Below are 22761 nucleotides of genomic sequence, written 5' to 3'. Positions count from 1 at the left end.
GCTCTTGTGCTCTGTGGAAGGTGTCCTTAAAAATATATCACCTCTTGTCCAAAAGGGCAGTTTCACAGAGGATTCTACCGACTAGCTCCTTCAACTGTTGGAATTTTGCTTCTAGGAAGTTCAATAAAGTTATTATAACAATAACAAAACCACTCCTAGATAGCCACCTGCTAAAAATATATTTTCCTTCCTCAAACCATGTGTTATATTCATTCCTATGTGCTAACTGCATGTTAAATAACTACAACTCGATTTTATTTTTCTTAAAATGAAGCACTCAAATTTAAGCCTTTTGACATCAAAGCTATTATAGATCTACTTAAGAACTTATTTCTTAATACTTAAGCAATTGTTTTCCTTTCCCATGTCATATGTAAACAGGGAACAAACCTGGCTGTCTTTATAGGATGAAGCTGCTCACATCAGAATTGGTTCTGCTTTATTTCAATTTCCTTATTTCAGGCTGTGGTTAATCTGGATGGAAAGGGAGCAGCTGGAGCAGGTACAGTCCTAGCTCCCCAGCTGCCAACTCTCTCAACACAGTGAGAATAATTTTGGCCATTTGAAGAACAACCAGGTGCCACCTTCAGTGTAGTCCAAGCAGCCACCTATAACAGGAACAAACCAGGAACCCTCTTGCAGGCAAGAAACACTCAAGCACGTTTCCCACAGCAGGCAGATTCAAAAATAATTTGGGAACATTTTCAGTTTGCCAAATAAGAGTGGGTTGCATAGTTACACAGTATCATTCTGATTCTTGTGCAAACTCAAAATAATTTTTCCCAGTATAAGTTGAAGATGTAAGCAAGTGAACTGCAGTTAAGGGACCATCAAGTACTTCTGGCTACAGTACTTCCAGCAGCAGTGATGTCACACTGATGCCTTAAACAGCTGCATCCAATATAATTCCTGAAGCAAAGAAATATACTGTATTTTTTTTCCCTAATGTAATGTAGACCTGCAGTCTGAATAATTTCAAATTACTGAAATAACATCAAACTGAGTAGTCTAGGACACCAAGTTTTACAGCTGACCTCAGCAGTAACACTGTCCAGCTGACCGCCTGCACAGTCCTGGTCTATTTACACAGCATGACAAAAGCAGGCTCAGGAATGAGTAAATGCCCCCAGCCGTCTTTGCTTTCCTGCTTTGACGGCAATAAACAGACAGCTACTGTTCTTCCATTGTCACGTACTCACACATTTTGAGCAATTTCTCCTAATTCTGCTCGAATGGAAGCATGTGTGTATATATTACAACAACAGATTTGAACAGGCATAAATGGCGCTTCGGTTCTGTTTTCATTTTTGGGGGGGGGGAGGGGGTGGGGCAGGCATAACAGGAATGCGTGTAGGAAGAAGAGAGCAGCACTTCCTTCATTTTGATTTAATTTTAGGGAGCTACTGAGACACTTCCCGCCGCAGCCTGACGCTCAAGCTCCTCAGCGGCGCTACAGATCTCCCCACGAACGCCCGAGTACCTTCCCGTGCACCCCCATCTCCCTCGGGGACCACAGGCCCCCCGCCGCTCTCCCTCCCTGGGCCGACACCCACCATTTTCCGCCGGCTCCCGCCCCCGGCAGAGCCCTTTCCCCGCCGTGCCTGCCCACCAGTGCCCGCCGTGCCCTCCGGCCGCGTGCCGGCAGCGCCCGCTCCTCTCGCAGGAGGCGCCAGGCGCGGCCCTGCGCCGCCCCTCTCCCGCCGGGGAGGGCGGGCCGGGCTGAGGACGCGGGGCGGCCGCCATCAGGCACCGCCCCTAACGGCTCCGACTCTCGGCGCCAAAATTTGATCCTGGCGGGCAGCTAGGAGCGGCGCCGGACGGGGGTGAGCGAGTGAGGCACCGGCACCGGGGAGGGAAGCAGGGCTGCCCACCGCCCATTTGGCATCAGAGCCGGCAGGGAGGGTTCGCTGGAGCAGGGTCACTGGCGGGGGCAGCGCGATGAAGGCGGCAGGGTTGAGGATGGGGCTCTGATGGGTCTTTGTTCGCGGCGCCTCAGAGCCGAGGCTGCCGCTTCCCTGCGACTTGCCCCTCGCGGGCGGTGTGAGTGAGCAGGTACAGCAATTCTGCGAGCGGGAAAGGGAGGCTTTGCCGTGTTCCGGAACGCCCGGGGCTTTTCTTCCCCTTCGCTTGCGGCCAGCTTTGCGGCAAACCGTGGTTTTGCCGTGAGTCTATGCCCAGGTGTTGTGATAAACTTTGTGAAAAGTCAAGTCCCTTAGAAATGCTGAAGTACAGATGGGATACTGCCTGGACTTGTGGTCTGCTTGGATTTTTTCGTTTATAAATGCATGGTATTTTTGTTGTAAAAGGTATGCTGTTTTTTTCCATTTTCTCAGATCTAGTTGTTTGTTGGCGGTGTGATTCATTTGGTTATTCTTTTTTCTTTACTCTAGGTAAAGTGTAGGATATAGGATTATAATCCGGATACCTTTCTCAGTGCTTCTCAGAGGAATACTTTGCCTGGTGCCATAGGAACATTGAGAAGATGTACATTAAATCAATTGTTCTCGAAGGTTTTAAATCCTATGCTCAGAGAACCGAAATTAATGACTTTGACTCGTTATTCAATGCCATTACTGGCTTGAACGGTAGTGGCAAATCCAATATCTTGGACTCCATCTGTTTCGTGCTGGGAATCAGCAATCTGTCACAGGTAAAGAGATGAGACATTTAAGAAAAACCTTTCTTCTATTAGCAACTTTTCATGTTGCTCTAGTGAGTAACCTTCCGTGGAACACCTGAAGCGGTGCTTCTTTGAAAGAAATAGCTTCATTATTTCAATTTTTCATTGCATGAATCTGGGTATCTGTCGTTGTTGACATTAAGCTTGAGTTATAACTTTATCCACCTATCACAAAGTATGTGGCTTAAAACAGTAGGCTAAAACTAACCACTTAAGAGCTAACAACTTCAAGTCAAAAGTCCTTTTGCATCTAAAGGCACTAATTTACTGATTTGTAATAAATGTTTTCAGTACTGGATTGGGTCTTAAAATGTGGCTACCTGGTTCATCAGAAAAAAAAATTTAAAAGTGGTTTTCATGCAATGCCTGCTATTTAAGAGATAATATATCTTTATTTTCCTAAAAAAGTGCGTGCTTTGACATCAGTTTTAATCTGTGTCTGAAGGTGATTTTTAAATTTGCTTTCTTTCCCATCCCTACCTTCCCCCAGTTGTAGACAAAGCCAGCAGGCCTCCAAGGAACGCTTTCTGAATCATTTCCCTGTGAATTGCACTATGAAAAGTAAAAGCTTGTTAAATAAATTTACTGTCAGCTGGCTTTTTTTACAGATGTATTCAGTGTTTGTCAGGAGCCTCATGCAGAAACATTTTATCTGTATAAATAAAACTAGACTGGCACACAGTGTTTGTGGTTTTACAGTGATGGCACCTTGCAGCTCCCATGTTTCAGTTGACATGAACTCATAAATATGCAGCTAGATCTTTGGTTATTTTGTTAATTTCTCCAAAACCTACAGTAGTACAGTTAAAATGTTAATTTCTTTCAAAAAAGTGTTTATCTGTTCCCTGGATTTAGGTGCGAGCTTCCAATTTGCACGATCTAGTTTATAAGGGTGGGCAAGCTGGAATTACAAAGGCAACTGTGTCTATTAACTTTGATAATACAAACAAGAGTCAAAGTCCACTGGGATTTGAAGCTAATGATGAGATCACTGTGACTAGGCAGGTGAGTCTTTAATATCTGTATTTTTTTCATTACCTATGTACATTTTTACCATGCTCATGAGCAGTCAAGGAAAGTAAGGGTCCCTGAGTTTTAAAAAAAAAGACCCTGAGTTTCTGCAGTAGAGACAAGGCTTCTGTGTTGCTTCTATAGTGTTGTTAGTTACACAAACTGTAAGAGCAGATCCAGTGTACTAGCTAGAAGTGTTCATAAAGCAAGTTAAAATTTTCCATCTTGTGGCTTTTTCTGCTTTCATATCTTTCCTCTTAATATCTGAACTCTGTGTTAAATTCGGTCTCCAAGAACAAAGGAACCTTTATTGTTCTGGTGAAAATGTTGGGGTTTTGGTTTTTGATTATTTTTGGATTGTCTGGTTTTTTTAAAGTAGAGCTTTTGGAAAGTTTCTTGACACTATTGTCCTCAATGACTAATCTTTCTTATAATTTAGTTAGTAAATATTTTAAATGTCAAACAAGTTCTGTTTTGATGTTCTGCACAGTTTGCACATAAATATGTATGCAAAGATATAACAGATTTTTTTTTTATCCTCAGATTTTTTTATTCTTTATTACAGTTTACATTCTCACAACACCAAGCAGTTTTTTTGTCTTTATTCTCTAGGTTGCTATTGGAGGTAGAAGTAAGTATCTTATCAATGGTGTGAATGCTGCCAACAGTCGTGTACAGGATCTCTTCTGTTCTGTTGGACTCAATGTCAATAATCCTCACTTCCTCATTATGCAGGTATTGTGTGCATCTTTATAAAATCCAAAAAGAGTAGGACTTGCACTAAATTTAAGACAGGGGAGATAGTGGGAAAACACTTAATTTCCTAATTAGAGAGGCATCTTATCAAGAAGAAATGAAGTCTGTTAAGTTGTTACTATTTATAGTACAGCACAGTTTGACTCTAAAACACATCTTTTTTCACAAGACCTCATGTGGTCCTCATGTTAGCAAAACTTTTCCAAAATATGTTCCCATTTTATTTTCTATTTTTTCTCTCCTTATCAGATAGGTATTGCTTTTATAAATATTATAAAATGGCAGATTTTATTTGCTATTATTTGTGCTCTGTGTTAGTATCTTGAAAGAAGTTGAGATGTGTACCTTCTGAAGTCACAATTATCAAAAGAAGGCTGACAAATTGCGAAGACTGTAAGGGACTAGGCAAATCCCTGAAATATTTGCAAGGAATAATAAAACAAAGCAGGATTTAGTGTTTCAAATATAACTATCCCAAGTGGATGGCAAAGGTAGGAAGAGTTTCGTACATACAGTCTTTCTCCCTGTTGTGTATGAGCTACATCACCCATAAAGCTGGTTTATAATTAGGAGCTTATTCAACCTACTAAGACTCGTGGAAAAATATTTGCATTACTCCTTTAAGATGTAATCAGGACTGTGGAGGATTAGCCTAAGATACAATGTAAGGGCCATTTTAAGTCTATTACCTGAAAGAGTGACTTATTTAAACTTTGAAGAGCAAAACAATTGAGTAAACTAGATTATTGTTGTAGCAAAAAAAAATTTTAAAGTGCTTGAACTTATAATTCAATGTATAAAAGTGAGTGGGGGTTTGGGGTTTTGGTTTCTTTTTACTACTTCATGGTACACAACCACTAATCTTGTTTTATCTTTCTGTCACTAGGGACAAATTACCAAAGTTCTAAATATGAAGCCACCAGAGGTAGGAAAGTTGTGGGAGTGTTTTTGTCTGAAGTTTTACTGAACTGATGTGAATGATAAGAATCTATATGTTGGGAGGGGGACAACAAAAATAAAGGTTGGACGGAGATGAGATGTTCAGCTTAATTGAACCAATCTAACGTAAGAAGAAACATCAAAGTTTTTTGCATTGCTTTATTTTAGATTTTATCTATGATTGAAGAAGCAGCTGGAACAAGGATGTATGAGAACAAGAAAAAAGCTGTCCAGAAAACCATAGAGAAGAAGGAAAATAAACTGGAAAACATTCAAAAGGTACTACATGTTATGAAGTAGACTTTCATTCATGTTTGTTAAAGATAACTGAACAACTAGTTCAATGTTGACTTGTACAGTGTGTTTAAATTTTAGAGTTCAGTAAAATCAGAGTATAAATCTTCTGTTATATGTTTCAGGTCTTAAATGAGGAGCTCAGTCCATCTTTAGTGAAACTGAAAGAGGTATGGAAAAATTAGAAGGGTGGTAAGGTAGGTCCTTCAAGTACTGAAAAAATACTTTCACAACTACCCTGAACCAGTAAATTTTGGCTAAAACAAGTAAGGGAAAGAATTTTGTCATATTTCCTAATACAGAGAATGTATTTTAGACTTCTAGTAAATCCAAGAGAGCAATGTAGGGAGAAGGAAGAAAACAAGATAATTAGATAATAGATTTTAAAGTGTCTTAGTTCTTAAAAATACTAAGTCAAGCCGTATTTCTGGTGTGCCATATGAATGTTGTTTTAGCTGAGAATAACATGAAGAATCCATCCACTTACTTAAAAATACTGATATTTAGAGGCGCTTAAAAGATTTCTGCAGTAGTCTTTTGTAACTCTGTTTCTCCATAAAAATTTAGAGGCTTTGTTTGTTGTTTTTTTTTTTTGCCCAGGAACGAGCATCCTATCTAGAATACCAAAAATTAGTACGAGAAATAGAACATTTAAGCCGGTTTTGTATAGCTTATCAGTTTGTTCTGGCTGAAGAAACAAAGGTATCCTGTGCTGATATGTTAAAGGAAATGCAGTCTAATATAGAAAAGTATCAGGAATCAAGGGCTGAAATCGAACAGAAGGTAAAACAACTTAATGAAGATATAGCGGAGATGGAAAAGGAAAAGGATAAGGTAAATGACAACTGAGTTGTTCTCCTCTGAATACCTGAGGAGCAGGAGAAATAATTTTAAGATACTTATATTATTTTTATAGATAATATACTGTTGAATTTTTATCTTCTTCTGATATGTTGCTTAGGTTATGCGGTTATGCTTAGGTTAATCGGTTTTATCTAGGAGACATCCATTTAAAGGGGTTTGGTTTTTTCGGTTGGTTTTTTTTTTTGTCTGAAATGCAAATGAAAAATAACTGAAGTGTAAAAAACTGTTTGACTTCATGTTTTTACTCTGTGCATTCAATGGTAAGTTTTGCCAGAGGCTTATTTCTCCCTTTTTGTTGATGTCTCAAAAGAAATTCAAGCAAAGTCTTGTTTGACCATGATCAGTATTGACTTTGATTTTGGGAGCAGTAAATTCAATGAGATACAGGATGGCCCATAGAGTCTTTGGATGTCTAAATCCACCTTGTGTACGGGGACAGTGTCCCATCTTATGGAGTGATGTGGTCTTCAACAGTACCTTCTAGTTTGGTTGGATTTCAGAGGTGAGACATGAATACTGCATTTGTTTCCCAGGCTAAATTAAATTCCCTTCATTACTGGTTGTAGGAAGCTGGTTGTAAACTCCATGAACTAGAAGCTGCTCTTTCAGCACATCAAAGAGGTAATACAAAAGTACGAAGTGCTCTTGATCTCCAGAAGCAAAACTTAAAAGGTGAAGAGTCTAAGTACAATGAATTGGTAACACGTATGCAGAAGGTAGGATATTAGTATACAATTTTCTTTACATACTAAATTAATTCAGATTGTGGAAACAGCTGTTTTTTTCTTTCCTGTTATGATATGAAGAATCTTGTGATTGGCAAGAATTACATTAAGAAAGTAGAGACAAATGTTAAGCACTTTGTTTAATTTGTTCAGCGTAGGTAATAGGTTCCCTATAGAAAAAGACATGATGCAAATACAAATAAAGTGCAACTCCTCACGGCTCCAAATTTTCTCTTAAGCTCAGCAGAGGTCTCTGTAGCTTCAGGCTATTATGCTCTCTGGACATATGTTACTCTTAAAATTGAATGAGGAATTTCTGCCTTGCATATTTTTGACAATCGATAGTTTTTTATGCAGGAGGATAATTTTTTAGATATTGGGAAGAGCAAGATAATTCTCCTAGTTTTTGTGGAGTTGTTAATACTTTCCTTCATCTCTCTGTAAATATTCAGTTTACTCATAGGACAAGTAACACATTTGAAAACACGCAAAGACATATTGCAAGTTCACAAAATCTGACAAAGGGTCATAGAAATGTAGTTGATGAAACTACTTGTTGCTCCTTATTTAAACAACATGAATTTCAAGGTAATAGACTCAGGTTCTCTTTTTTTTTCTTTTTTTTTTTTTTTGTTTGTTCTTTGTCTTGCTGAAGGATTCTAGAGCATTAGAGTCAAAGGAGAAAGAAGTAAAGAATCTACAGAAAGAACTAAATGCTTCACTGGAAGAAAGTGAAAAAGATGCACAGGCTTTAGCTGCAGCACAACAGCATTTTAATGCTGTATCTGCTGGCCTATCCAGCAATAAGGATGGCGAAGAAGCTACTCTTTCAGGACAGATGATGATCTGCAAAAATGAAATTAGCCAAGCACTAACAGAGGCTAAACAGGTAAGGAAAAAACCTCTGCCTGTCTCAGACCTGCCTTCATACTTTTGAAAATTGTCTGAAAGCCAATTGACACATGCTTGAAGGATCAACGAAAAGAGGTGCACAGTATCTATGCAAGATATTTTACATTTTGTCATATGCATTAAACTAACTTTTTGATAAAATATAAACGAAATATCCTTGCACAGGAAAATGCTGTAGCATTGCTGTGAGGGAGTATTACAAACTGGCATCTGAGATATAAAGTAGGATTCACTGTACTGAAATGATCAATAGAATTGAATAGGAAAAAATTAGGACTGTTGTCCGTAATAAACAGTCAAAGATATTTCAACAGTTAAACTTAATGGAATCAAAATAAAGATGCCTGTCATTGTGAAATGGAGGTTTTAGAAAAAACTATTTTCTCCTTAGTTAAATTGTATGCTCATCACATCACTGAAAGAGCCGATGTTTGTTTTATCTTAAGACAGAAGACCTCTGCTGGGGTAGTTCTGATACTGGAGTTTAAATTTCCAAAGTTAACTTTCCTTGTCTCACTTCTGGAGAAATTCATGTCTGTAGAGTAACAGGAGCAGCTATATCCCATCTTAAATTACTTTTTTTCTTCTCAGAGTTTATTCATGTTCTAATATGTTACTACAGTTAAATACAAGATCTGTGGTTTTGTTTCCAAATAACCTGTGCCATTATTTTCAAAAGCCATGGCTGGTTTTTGTCATATCTGCAACCAGTGGAAAACTTCATAAATTACATGGACAGATTGATAGTGGAAATGTTTTAAATTTGCACCTGCAAGATTGTCTTTGAAGATCTGGTTTCACATTTGCTTACTCCTTATAGGCTCAAATGAAATTGAATTATGCACAAAAAGAATTAAAGGCAAAAGAAGCTGAAGTTAAAAAGATGGATGAAGGCTACAAGAAAGACCGAAATGCATTGGAAGCTGTCGAAAAAATGAAAATAACCCTAGAGAAGCAAATAAAGGAGCTGAACTATTCAGGTCTAGTGAACTATTCAGACTTCTGATGCATAATTTTGGGGCAATCTGCAAAGGAGTATAGAATTGTCATGAGCTGACCCTGACTCAATGCCAGGTGTTTGCCAAATGTGTTCTATTACACCCCTTCTCAGCTAGACAGAGGACAGACACAATACACTGCAAAGTTCATGGGTTGAGATAAGCACAGGGAGTGATCCACTTGACGATTACTGTCATGGGCTAAATAGACTTGACTCAGGGAAATCAATTTAACTTAATTTCCCAAGCTCTATTTTACTTCTGATTTTCTGTACCTTCTCTCCATGAGTGATGCAGGGGGATAGGGGATGGGGGCTGCAGTCAGTTCCTCACACGTTGTCTCTGCCACTCCTTCCTCCTTAGGGTCAGGACTCACACCCTTCCCTTGCTCCACCATGGAGTTTTTCACAAGGGTGGCAGTCCTTGAAATTCTCCAGTGTGAATCCGTCTCATGGCCTGCAGTTCTTCACAAACTACTCCAGCAAGGGTCCCTTTCATGAGGTGCAGTCCTTCTGGAGCAGGCTACTCCAGTGTGGGTCTCCTTGGCGGGTCACACATCCTGCCAGCAAACCTGCTCCAGCATGGGCTCATCTGTCCATGGGTCTGCAGGTTCTGACAGGACCCTGCTCCAGTCTTGGTTTCCTCAGTCTAAAGGTGGATATCTGCTACACTGTGGACCTTCACGGTCCATTTTGCTACCTCAGCATGGTTTGTACGACAGGCTGCAGGAGAATCTCAGTTCCAGTGCTTGGAGCACCTCCTTCCTGTCCTTCACTGGCCTTGGTGCCTGCAGGACTTTTCCTCTCACATATTGTCACTCCTCTTTCCAGCCACTTCAGAGAGGTTTGGCCTTTTTTCCCCTTTCATAATATGTTATCCCAGAGGCTTCACTACCATCAGTGATGGTCTTGGCCTTGGCCAGTAGCAGCTCTGTCTTGGAGCTGGCTGGAGGATGCAGAAATGAATGAAAAGAATAAAATTTATGCTCTGCTTCCCATCAGGAATTAGGAGGCAGTGTTCAGCCACTTCTTGTGAAGTAGGACCTCAGTCTGCTGTTTTGGAAGACAAAGGTCTTAATAATGGATGCTTCCCTTCCCTCATCCTTTCTCTTAGCTTTTACTGATGAGATTACCTGATAACAGCATAAAATATCCATTGGACTCCATATCCTGTCTGTGTCCCCTCCCAACCTGTTACCCACTCACAATCTACTGGCTTTTGGAAGAGGGACTGGAGGGTCAGCCTTGGTGCTGTGCCAGTATTCTTAGCAGTAGCCAAAACTGTGTTACATCTATGCTTTCTCAGTAGAAACACTACAAACAGCACTGTGAGGGTATCACTGCTGTTGGGTATCTCAGCCAGCCCCAGTGCAGGAGGAAAATGAAAAATCAAGTACACTGCTTTCATGCATAAATTTATCTGATGTAAGCTCTGCAAACTCTTAAACTTTCATAGATAGCAGCTTGAAATAATTTGATTATATCAGCTTTGGACTGACCATTTTGAAGTTTGATGGCACAATTAAATTCCAGTTAAAATTTAGATAGTAAAAGAGACCAACAACCCCATTGCTTCTTAGTTTTCTATACCTAAAACACTTCTTAGAGTTTGTTTCTTATGCCAGGTAACATTTGCTTCAGACACTACTGTTAGCTGATATACCAGATCAACCTTTAGAGAAGAATATTACTCTTTAAACTTTTTCTTTGCATGTTTGGTGTCATGATGGTGTTAATTTATTTAGTCTGAAAATTTACAAAGAATTTTTAAAAATCTTCTCTACATATATGAAGATAAGCAGTGTAGGATACTAATTTTTAAGCTAATATATTTCTCTGCTCTGGTTATATGTCTACTGCTTGTGTTCAACTCTGAAGAAGAAAAAGGAGAAGCCCTCCTAGCAAAAAAGAAGGCATTAATTTCTGATATCAGCCGGCTAAGAGAACAGAGTGAAAATTTAATGGCAAAATTTCCTCATCTACAATTTACATACAAGTAAGATCTCAGTGTGATCCTGAAAGACTCTTGAAAGGACTTTTTGGGGGCCTTTTACCACATAACTCTACCATTGTCTTAGGTCTTGCTGTCTTTTTCTAGCTGCCAGTGAATAATGACTGTCTTACCCATGCTGAAAATGGGGGGAAAGTCAGGAAATGTTATAATCTTATCTAAGTCACTAGAATTTAGAAGTTTTGTCTGATGGCATTTCAAAGTCAAAAGTTCAGTAGCTAAAGCCATGGAATCCAGAGGTCTAAACTGGGAAATATGAAATCATTGTTTTCAGCCTGTGGACACCAGTAGACTTGCTTTTTAGAGGTTGACTCCAGTCAAATATCTGTATCCCCAGGTTTAATTTTTTGTGTAATGGGCTGAACATACTCCTATAGCTGTGGAAATAGCAGAGCCCACTGGGAAAATCCATTGAAAAAATATGGAAATAAAACAGGAATTCCATTCTTTTAATGGCTATGTAACTGACTCTTTGTTGTTGAATCTGTTCCTGTGGAGTATTTAATTTAACAATTTTTTGATGGGGTTCTTTTTCTGATAGAGTTTAGAATTGCTTATGGGAAAGCCCATTATCATGGGTTGTAAATATAATTTTTTTAAGGATGTATGAGAGAAAAACAAACATGATTCATAGTCATAATTTATATTTATTTTAAGACATCCAGAAAAAAATTGGAATCCAAACCATGTGAAAGGCCCTGTTGTGTCTCTTTTCACTGTGAAAGATCTATCCAATGCCAAAGCCCTGGAAGCAGTGGCTGGAGGGAAACTATATAACATTATTGTGGACACAGAAGTAAGTTTATTTCATTACTACAGAACTCTAAATTTTGAGATGTGGTCATATGATTTGGGGTTGGCAAGCACGTGCCTTGTTGTTACTGAATGCTTGAGAGGGGTTTGGACCCAGGTGCATGTTTTAGTTGGGTCAAGAAAGTCATGCGTAGTTGGTGGCAACAATGTGTTCTTCTCCCAATGCATTATTGCCTTTCTTTACAAAATCACTAGTGTACTCAGATATGCTTTGTAACTATTTTTCTTTTGAGGTTACTGGCAAAAAGCTTTTAGAGAAGGGTGAACTAAAGCATCGATACACCATCATTCCCTTAAACAAAATTTCAGCCAGGTGTGTTCAAGAAGACATAGTCAAGCTGGCCCAAAGCTTGGTATGTAAATGAATACGCTCTTTATAATATATTGCTTCTGTCCCATTTCAATTTTATTTCTGTGCTAAAAACTTGAGATTCTTAATGGTTATTATAATAAGAATTTTTACAGAGTTTGAGGACATATTGATTTTGTTTTCCTTTGTATCCTTTCAATTTTGTGAGGTTTTAATTTAATAGGTATTAATTATTCCACTTGTAACTGAAACATGAGATGATACTTTTGGAAGAGTTATTATCAACAAAAGACAGAAATCAAATTTGAGACTTATTATAACTTAAAGCATACTAATTGCGTTTTGTGTGATTTCTAGGCTGGGCATGCTAACTTGCATTTAGCCCTTTCTCTAATTGGATATGAATCTGAACTGCAGAAAGCAATGGAATTTGTATTTGGAACAACACTGGTCTGTAATAACATGGATAACGCTAAGAAAGTGACCTTTGACAAAAGGATAATGACGAGAAGTGTTACTCTTGATGGAGATGTGTTTGATCCCCAAGGAACTCTGCATGGAGGCAATTGCTTGTTCTGTTCATATAGTACTAATAATATTGTGTGTCTGTTAATATGTTTACTGCTCTTGCATATTTTTTTAAAAATTAACAGTAACCCTTTTTTTAGATACATACTGGGAATAATACATTTGAGGTAAAGTTGTCTTGAGCTGGAATAATATTAATTATTTTAAGAAAACATTAATGACAACCTTCACATAAAGTAATTTAGATTTCAAATATTTAAATCTTATTAGACTGTATAATCCTCTTGGAAGCAAAAGTGCTTTTTTGAAGTAATTTATTATTGGTTTGTGACAATTTCATAAATTATGGAAAGTTAGCTATTTGAATAAGACCACGCATGTGTAGTTTTCAAAGACTGCAGAACCATGTTCTGTGACAGAGAAAGCAGTCTTTCTCTTCTAGCTTTAGCCTAGCTGCCTTCTCTGTTTCTCAATTAAAATAAATCATTAACCTGCTTCATTATTAACGTTTAGAATTTGCAGTTACCAGTGGTGAATCCACTGGTTTAATTCCAATCAGCCTGACTTTTTAATTTTTTCGTTGGACAGGTGCATCCTCACAGGCTGCGCCGATATTGTCTAAACTTCAAGAAGTGAAAGATGTTGAAATAGAACTCAAGAAAAAGGAATCTGAGCTTGCAGCTGTAGAGAATGAGTTGGCAAGCTTGAAGAAGGTTGCTGAAAGGTAAGGTTTGCATTATACAATGTGTATAATTTCTCTTAATGTGTCTGCGTAAATGTAATGTAACAAGTTGGTCTGGGAGGCCACAGGCCTTTTGAGAATGTAATATGCAAAAAGTAATTCCCTTCCTCCCTCTCCTCCCAATATAATTAGTAAGTTCAGTAATCAAAAAGCAAATTCAGTTTTTAAATGACACATGCAAAACCCCTTTTTTTTGGATAATACAGGAGAGAAAAAAGGGTACACATTGGTATCTACTTGAAATTGGTTGAATTTTCATGAAGTCCACTAAAGAATGGATCTGTTCTAGACATATTTTTAACACCTGTACAGAATTCCAATTTGTAGTCAGTTTTATTTTTCTCACAAGGAAATAAAAAGATGTTAAAAAGGTCTATCTGAGGGATACTGCTGTAAGCATTTAAATTAAATAATATTAAGTATATTTGATTTTCAGCTACTCAGTTACTGAATACTATATTAAAAGATGCAACAGAAAAATATATTTAGTCAGTTTTGCAAAAATACCATAAGGAGGTAGTGTTGCATAACATGCTGCCTACCAGCTGGATTTATTTTCTCAAACTGTTTTGAGCTGCAGTAGACTTCCAGAGATACTGCTAAGAGAAGGAAGGAACTTTTGCTTCTAGATATCTTTTCTACAGTTCTTCACCGTAACATCTGTCATGCTGCCAGCTGGGAAAAAGCAATGTCTGAATTGTTGCCAAAATTCCATGAGTTGCATTTGTTTTAATAGGTCAGATCAGGGCTAAACAGTAAGAGCTACATATGTAATAACTTACATGCCTATAAACCTCACAATTATTATTAAAGCAATTATATAAAATTTTCATTCATTTAAGCTTATATGCTCTGTTGTCATCACTGTCTCTCATATGAGAAATGGAATATAGATATTCATCTACTTCAGCTTTGAAAGTGAGATTCTAGGCAACCTTTCATATAGCAATTTCTGTCACTACTGTCTCAAAAGGTATCAGCAGCTGAAGCAGCAATGGGAGATGAAGTCTGAGGAAGCAGAACTGATGCACAAGAAGCTTTGTCAAAGTGCTTACCACAAACAAGAGGAAGAGCTGATTGCCCTGAAGGAAACTATTGGTGACAAATATGTTCTTACTCTTTTACCTGAAAACTAATTGTTGAGAATGAGATGGATGTCAGGCTGTTTGAGTAACACATTCTTTATTAAAGAAAGAAGTACTTTTAACTTTATAAATACTAACTTTATATTTTAGAACATGTAACAAACACAGAATCACAGTATACTTGCATAGAGGTGATTCACTTAAATGTGGCCATTCTCTTATAGTAAAGGTTATACTCTCACTGAATGTTTTTTATATACTTTGTAATATAGGAAAATACATCCTTGCAGGGAAGTTCAAAAATTGATTTAATCCCATATTTGAGTAATGTTTGCTCTTTTCAAGCCATCTGTACTTAAGGTTAGTAATATAGTTTGCATAACAAGAAAGCATTGGAAAGAAATAGTGTTTTGTATAGCTAAGGAGAGACAAAATTGCACAAAATGTAGCAGGAAGTAAAACATCTACATAAAGGACAGAAGTGATACATATCTAGACATAGGATTCTAGGGATGAGATGGTATCTTCTTAGGTAGCTGTGTGATTAATTACTTTTGGTCCTGTAATTTGACATTCTTCCCTCTGTCAAATCTTTTCTTCCATCTTTTCACAATGGCTGTTTGGTCCGCTATCAATTACTGACAGCAGCAGCAGCACACTGTCTTAGAGTAATCTTTGAAATATCTGATTATTCAGACTTCAGTAACTAGTGAGTGTTCAACCATTTTTTTAGAGATTTATTTCAGGTAGCGTTTAGGATGTAAATTTAAAGGTGACAACAGTGCTCAATCTCAGTACTCTACTTCTTGATTCAGCATCTTGTGAAGAGACATTAAAAAAAACTGAAGGGAGCAAAACGAAGGCAGAAAAAAAATACAAGGAATTAGAGGATAAAATTAAAAATGCAGAAGCAGAGTGTCTAAAAGAGCGAAAAAATGCGGAGCAGAATCTAGACAATGCCAAGAAAAAGGCAGACACTTCAAGCAAGAAAATAAAAGACATGCAGCAGGTAAAACTTCACTTCTGTTGGTAGTTCTCTCCATGTTAGAAGTGCAAAATCAGAAAGTTTGATTCTCCTGAGGTTTTAATACTCTCAGTTTTGGGACTTAATATATTACTGTGTAGTCACTGACTGTAGCATTTACTACATCAAACTGAATCTTAATTCTTTCCATCCAGCTGAATCTTAATTCTTTGCATAGAAGTATGACTAATAAATTAGAAAATATCTCTCTAGGAAGTCAAAGCTTTAGTTCTGGAACTTGAAGAGCTGAAACAAGAGCAGGCCTCCTATAAACAACAGATAACAGCTGCAGAGGAAGCAATCAAATCCTACCAGAATCAAGTTGACACTCTGGTGGCTGAAGTGGCTAAAACAGAGGTAAATGTGAATAAATACTGTATTTCATTATCCTTTTTGATGTTACTCTGTGTGATCCTCTGAACCTCACATTATGTGTATTTTTTTCTGCAGATTTGCTTACTAAGTCAGCCTAAGTAGTTATTTTTTTGTTTCACTTTCCCATGTGATTTTTTTTCTCCTTGCTGTGTCTAATAGTTCTAATAAGGCTTTAATGCCAGTTTTAAAAGAGGCCAGTAAATGTCTCCTGATTTGCTTTTTCAGGAATCTGTAGAGAGAGCACAGAAGGAGCTTGCCGAGCAAAAGAAACTAATTGCATTACATGATGATGCAATTAAAGACAAATCTGCAGAGATGGTAAAATACAGTGAACAAAATAATGAATTACAGCTTAAGATTAAAGAAGTAGAACACAGCATCTCCAAATGTCAACAAGAAACTGCTGATGCTGCTGCCAAGGTATTTCAAAATTGTGCTTTTCTTCACATCTTGTGACCAAGAATGGTTATTCCCTAGCCACAGGCAAAGGAAATAGCCTTTTTCCTTTAAGCATTGTCATGTTTGCAGCTTTCAATGTAAAATTTTTTATCTGAGGAATCGGGAGTGGAAATTGTACATTGTAAAAGAGCTAATCTTTTATGTATGCTTTTATGTAACCTAATCTTTTATCTTGTATGGAGTAACAACATAGATCACAGTGAAAAAGTGATCAGTAAGAACATTCTGACTATGCAGGCACAGGGCCAGCCACAGCTCCACGGAGGAATGCTTAGAGATAGGTATTTGCTGAATCACAGGAATTGAACCAGAAGTCTTCACTCCAGTCCTCCAGGCCTGTTTATCTTTCTGTGACCCCATAGGCTAGTTTCCCTAACCCTTACAGTTGGTCAGTTTCCAAGCCCCCCTAACCCTATAAAAGGGGCTGTCTTGGCCCATTTTGGGGGAAGAGCTGCATTCGGACCCTTCGTGAATCCCTCAGAATAAACCATCTGATGCCAGCCTTCCATCTCTTTCTCTTCAGTCTGCTCTTCTGAAAGCCACCTTCAGCCAAAGCCCCTTGGCAAGGTAGAGCTGAAACCATAAAAGAGCTGATATCACTAAGAGCTGACAATCACTGAGCTTGCTAAGGTGGCCATGGCTGTGCAGTGGTTCAGGCTAGGGCACTCAGCCCCCAAAGGGCTGAGAAATCTGGCCTTAATATTGCTTGCCTGGGGTGCTCTCACCCTATGGGGAATCAGCTATCCGGCTAAGAGGCTAGCCCCTGTGGCTCTTTTTTACATCTGACTGTCTGGACAAATTCGATAACTACTTAAAGAAGGTAGTTCCATGATGAAGTGACATTGGTAGAGTTCAGATGTACAAAAAAATGCTTAAAGTTAGTAAGATGTACATGAAAGCAACCTTAAATCCTTCTTTTGTCCACAGTGAAGGAAATCACAAAAAGCATTATAAAGAAATCTACCTGTGCTACACTGGGGTAGAAGAATTAATGTGGTAATTTCAGAATGTGGGGGTGGGGTTGGGTTTTTGTTTGTTTTAATTTTTATTTTGCATTTGAGAAGCGTGAAGAAAAAGCTTCAATGTAACTTTTTATTTAAAGGTGGCCAAAATGCTGAAAGAATACAAGTGGATACCTTCAGACAAGGCACTCTTTGGCCAGCCAAACACAGCCTATGATTTCAAAAGCTGCAACCCTAAAGAAGCAAGTCAGAGGCTGCAGAAATTGCAAGAGCGTAAAGAGAAGTTGGGAAGGAATGTGAACACGAAAGCCATGAGCATGCTTTCTGATGCAGAGGAAAGGGTAAATGTTCTATGCTTTAATCTATAAAAATTGGGCAGGCTGGTCATATGGTGTATATACAATATATACAGATATATATAATGTAGCTTTATGTTTTCATGTGCTTTCTTTGTCAATATACCAAAAATAAAACCTTTTCCTGTATTTTTCATACTAATCTTACATCTTTGAACTATTCATTTCCACACCAGGTTTTTAGGTTCTCATAAGGTAAAAAATACTCTTTTATTCCTTTCTACCCCAGATCATCCTAAGTTGAAGCCGTAGCAAGCCTTGTGGCATCCATTAGATAATTTGAGAACTATATACTGAATTAAAAGTTGCAAAAATATATTCATCTTCAAGCACAATAGCTTGATGGTGTAGCAAGGTTGTCTTGAATTAATCTGTATCTGCAGGCTATTCCAGGATTGTCTGAAAACTGCCCACTGAGTTTATCCTTCAACATTTCTAGTACTTTTCCTACTATCAGCCTTGAGAACTATCCTTTCTTCTATAAAGCAAATGAAACATAATTAACTTGAAGGTGCAACTTTCAGAGCAATGTCCTTCCCCCTTGCTGATTGTTGAAAATTCTGATGCTTTAATTTGCAAATAAACCCAAAACTTACATCCCTCATGCAGCTAAATGAATGCACTGGATTTTAATCTTGTGGTTAATGACTATTTCATAGCTACACAACGACACAGTGAAGCTGTAAGATTAGTACATAGTGCATTTGAGCACAACGTTCATTGAAATCAATCTTTTCTTCTCCTTGCACCAGTACAATGACTTAACGAAGAAAAAAAAAGTTGTAGAGAATGACAAGCAAAGAATTCTTGAAGTTATTGAAGAGCTTGACCGGAAGAAAAAACAAGCTTTAGAGGTTGCTTGGAAAAAGGTATGACGCTTGAAATTTATCTTCATGTTTTAGTAGAGGATCAGATTTAACTTTGATTACTGTTTTGCATATTTCCTTGGGGAAAAAAAAGTCTGTTTTCAGAATTAATATCCCTGACCTATATTTAAAAATAATCACTTTATTTCTCCTATTTGTTCCCACTTTTGAGAATAAGACATGAATTCTCTGAGAATTGTAAAGGTCCGGTCAGAGCTGCAAAACTACTTTCTCATTCCCCTTTAATATGCCTTAACCTTCATGAAATGTCCACAAATATTTCATGAAGGTTTAGGCATATTAAAATACAGCTGGGTTTTATTTTTTGTTGTTTTTTTTCTTTTCCTAAACCAATATTTTACCAGAGTAAAAATTTTCTGTTGTTATATTGCCCTCTTCAGTGCAGGTCTGAGGACCTGGGTTACAGCTCCTTTTACTGTCAGAATACATAATATTGGAGTAGAGCAATGTCTGATTTATGTTACTGTTTACCTAGGCACTCTGCCTTTTCACCAGGTCTCTCATATAATGAATTTTAAGAAAAGTATAAAATTATGCCTTTCTAGATGGAAATTTTTTGACTCTTTCATTTCTGCTGTACCAACAGATCTTGTGGTTTTTGGCCTTTGAGAAAATTGATTTTAATCAAGGTTAAATTGCACATAGATGAAATATCTGTTTAATTATTAATTATCCTGCCTGTACTTAGGATATCACTGACAAATTGGTACCATTTCACTGTAAAAACTGTGTTTGGCAGAAATTGAGCTGTAATGCAAAAGCATCACTCACTCATGGTGGAAGTGTGTTTTCTGATAACTCCTAAACCTAGGAAATTTTAATCTGCATTTACAAAGTTGCATCCTATCTCATACCTAGACATTGGTTAAGTAAACCTGTGAAGAAAAAGAGTGGGGAGGATACCACCATGTATCTCTTACATGGTGCTTGTACTTTTAGTAGCCCATTAACTGGGAGAAATTGCAATTTGCCAGTTAATAAATCTGAGTTAAGGCATAAACATTTCCCTGGCTGATAGCAAAAAGAAGCCTTCCAATACATCTTTCATTAGATCCTTCTAAAATGCTAAGTATGAGGTGTCATATATCCTTTGGTGTTGCTTCTCTGTTTGGTACAGAAAAAGTAAAAGCTAATGTTTTCTCACTGTCCTGTGAGACATATATATGACATGGGAAGTCACTGTGTTGAACTGGGAAAGATGTCTCGAGTGTCGTGCTGCTCACCACCAAGTTTTTCACTCTTTGTGCTCTTGATCCAAAGCACATTTATACATCTTTTGTGGTCTGACTTCTAGGTGAATGAAGACTTTGGTTCCATTTTCTCAACACTCCTACCTGGAGCCAGAGCTATGCTATCAGCCTCTAAAAGTGGCAATGTCTTTGTTGGTATGGAGTTCAGAGTTGCCTTAGGAAACACCTGGAAGGAAAACTTAACAGAACTTAGTGGAGGACAAAGGTTGGTGAATTCATTTGTTTTCCATTGTCATTGTGTATGTAATTGATATGTCTAAGTAATTAAGGTTCTGAAAAGCAAAAACTTAATCTTTTCCTTGTCAAGTCAGGGACTCCGCCTCCTTCCAAATGGACTCAATATTGGAAGCACTATTAATACATTTTGACTTAGAACAATGCTTTACTTAGTAAAAGATAAACAAGATTTTACTCTTGTCACACAGAAGTGGCAAAAAAACCAACTGAATGGTGAGAAAACCACATTAAACTCTAGGTAGTACTGACATAATGTTGAATTAAATGCTCCTCTCCTTGAGCTGTAACCACAAAAATCTATATAGGCAAGTGTTTCCCTGGTATAAAGGTAGTGTTTACTACCTGGCAGCAGTTTTCTTCTCCAGTGTCTAAAGCTACTCTGTAGGGCTTCTTTGCAACTTCTGAGGAAAAAAGATCTTTACACACTGAAAAGCAGAAACAGAATTTGGGAAGAGGTGAGACAGAGATACAGAACTTTCTAAGGACAGAATACTTGAAGAACCAGATGTGGAAAAACATAATTGCAAAACTCAGAACTGGAAATCAAACAACAGTGTAATTTTAAATATTGGCATGCAACTAACATGATCTTCCAATAAGAAGAAGTAATATTTGCTGTTTCTGACAGAGACTTCACGTTTTGAAATGAGGATACTATTATTTCATCTCTTCAGAACCATAGCAGTAAAGTGCTTTTGAGGGACTATTTTAGCATCATAGAATCATTTAGGCTGGACAATCTCTTAAGATCATCAAGTTCAACCATTAACTTAACCGCCAGGTCCACCACAAACCGTGTCGTTAAACCCCACATCTGCACGTCTTCTAAATCTCTCCATGAGTGCTGACTCAAGCGCTTCCGTGGGCAACCCATTCAAATGCATGAAAACCATTTCAGTGAAGAAATTTTTCCTGATATCATTTCCTCTTGGCCTGTCTCATTACCTGGGAGAGGAGGCCAATCCCCACCGGGTCACACCCTCCTTTCTGTAGACAGCTGTAAGGTCCTTCCTGGGCCCCCTTCTCTCCCGGCTAAACAACACCAGTACCTGCTCCTCATCAAACTTGTGATCCAGACTCTTTACCACCTTCATTGCCTCTCAGCAATTGTTTTCATAAGCCAGAGCTCTTCAAACAAGACTAAATCATAACTTTCTTTTCTCCATACTAGATCACTGGTGGCGTTATCCTTGATATTAGCCATGCTCCTCCTCAGGCCTGCCCCAGTTTACATCTTGGATGAAGTGGATGCAGCCCTTGATCTCTCTCATACCCAGAATATTGGGCAGATGCTTCAAACTCATTTCAGACACTCCCAGGTATGATCTTGAAATTATTGTGGTAATAGAATGGTTTGGGTTGGAAGGGGCCTTAAAGACCATCTAGGTAACCCTCTGCCACACGCAGGGACCTTCCACCAGATTGCTCAGAGTTCCATCCATTATTTCCAAAGGCAGTCTGGCACTGAGGACTCTGGACTGCTTACTTCTTTTATTCTATGGATGTGTGTTAGATTTCTGAGTTGTTTCAGCTGAAAGCTAGACTGACATGGCAAGTGGTGAAACTTGAATGTTAATGCTGCACTGGTTAAAATGGAGCAATAGGGAGGAGTATCTGTAATACGCTCAATTTCAAGCATGACAACATCCTGAATTATTTTTTCCCAGAGATTTTTAACTTGAGGTTAAAGATATTTCATGCTGACACTATTAAAATAAGTCAGACACTACTGGAAATTATTTCTGTATCATTGTGACCTGTACATGAAAAAAAGGCAGTACCCATCTCTATTTGATGTAAGGACTTGACCATTACAAATTATGAGAGTGAGGAGGGGAACCAGTATTGCAAAATTATTTGAGTAGTATCTTTTGACTAGGTAAGATCCTACATTCTTTCATAATTAGTGGCAGTTATTTCCATGTTTTCTTCCACCATGAACAGGCATCCTGCATTGTGGACTGTATCCCAGGCCAGGTGCTGGGATATGGACAGAAGTGTCCATTAGCTGCAGAAAAAGTGGGTTTACACTGTCCTGTGTAGCACATTCTGTTGAGCCTTGGTTAGTTTTAGAATATTTTAAAAAGATTATTACTGAGTTGTTTAGACAAATGAAGTCCTCTCTTTGGAAACCTTTTCTAGTGTTGTTTGGATAGCAACATTTATTTTAAGTGTTTCTGGTTTGTTTTAGTTTATTGTGGTGTCCTTGAAGGATGGAATGTTCAACAATGCCAATGTCCTCTACAAGACCAAGTTTGTGGATGGTGTATCCACTATTGCAAGATTCAGTCAGACTCAAACCAAAAAAATGAATCTGCCCGCAAGAAACATGCGAAAAATAAATTAGTGAATGTGAATGGTGAGCTGGGAAGAATTGGTCTTCTACATATGAAGTAGCAAATCAAATGTTCCCTGTTGCTTCCTAATGTTTCTATAATGTTTTTAATGTGTTAGTTCATATCTGCATCTTATTAAGAACTGAAATTCATTGGAAATAGTCTGTAACAGCCTGCTTTATTAAGTAAACTGGACAATTTTAATGTT

The 22761-nt window shown here is 38.0% G+C and overlaps 2 protein-coding genes across 9 annotated transcripts in view; one reads left to right on the top strand and one right to left on the bottom strand.

Moving 5' to 3' along the window:
- The window catches only part of PTGR1 (prostaglandin reductase 1), a 21265-nt gene extending 19576 nt beyond the window's left edge, over positions 1–1689 (bottom strand). For 2 of the 6 annotated variants that reach the window (XM_050987166.1, XM_050987167.1), the window contains exon 1: positions 391–602. The gene's annotated coding sequence lies outside the window, so the exon portion shown is untranslated. Of the gene's footprint in view, positions 1–390; positions 603–1553 lie in introns of those variants that run through there. The other 4 variants (XM_030237084.2, XM_030237083.2, XM_050987165.1 and 1 more) reach the window with 4 other exon arrangements.
- SMC2 (structural maintenance of chromosomes 2) lies at positions 1687–22761 on the top strand. 3 transcript variants are annotated; one of them, XM_030237017.2, is made up of 25 exons: positions 1687–1823; positions 2391–2650; positions 3536–3685; positions 4304–4426; positions 5334–5372; positions 5555–5665; positions 5806–5850; positions 6281–6514; positions 7111–7260; positions 7925–8158; positions 9002–9161; positions 11057–11174; positions 11847–11985; positions 12236–12355; positions 12670–12874; positions 13429–13564; positions 14556–14680; positions 15483–15676; positions 15905–16048; positions 16292–16486; positions 17628–17828; positions 18596–18712; positions 20025–20185; positions 21389–21536; positions 22409–22761. In XM_030237017.2, exons 2-25 carry the CDS (start codon positions 2483–2485, stop codon positions 22562–22564), a joined length of 3573 nt encoding a protein of 1190 aa, XP_030092877.1. In that variant the 5' UTR covers positions 1687–1823; positions 2391–2482; the 3' UTR covers positions 22565–22761. The 3 variants fall into 3 exon arrangements, with proteins under 3 accessions (XP_030092877.1, XP_030092878.1, XP_050843103.1); XM_030237018.2 differs by lacking the exon at positions 1687–1823 and adding an exon at positions 1871–2052; XM_050987146.1 differs by lacking the exon at positions 1687–1823 and adding an exon at positions 2287–2306.

This window comes from Serinus canaria, chromosome Z (assembly GCF_022539315.1).
Source record: "Serinus canaria isolate serCan28SL12 chromosome Z, serCan2020, whole genome shotgun sequence".
Classification (NCBI taxonomy): domain Eukaryota; kingdom Metazoa; phylum Chordata; class Aves; order Passeriformes; family Fringillidae; genus Serinus; species Serinus canaria.
The sequence above is the reverse complement of the archived record's forward strand: the minus strand, read 5'-3'. Positions and strand labels throughout refer to the sequence as shown.

Bases quoted from the DNA above. Each gene is read 5' to 3' on its own strand.
- SMC2 (XM_030237017.2), top strand. From the start codon at position 2,483: ATGTACATTAAATCAATTGTTCTCGAAGGTTTTAAATCCTATGCTCAG. The intron at 12,356-12,669 runs GTATGTAAATGA...TGTGATTTCTAG, and splicing joins TCAAGCTGGCCCAAAGCTTG to GCTGGGCATGCTAACTTGCA. The intron at 17,829-18,595 runs GTAAATGTTCTA...TCCTTGCACCAG, and splicing joins TTTCTGATGCAGAGGAAAGG to TACAATGACTTAACGAAGAA.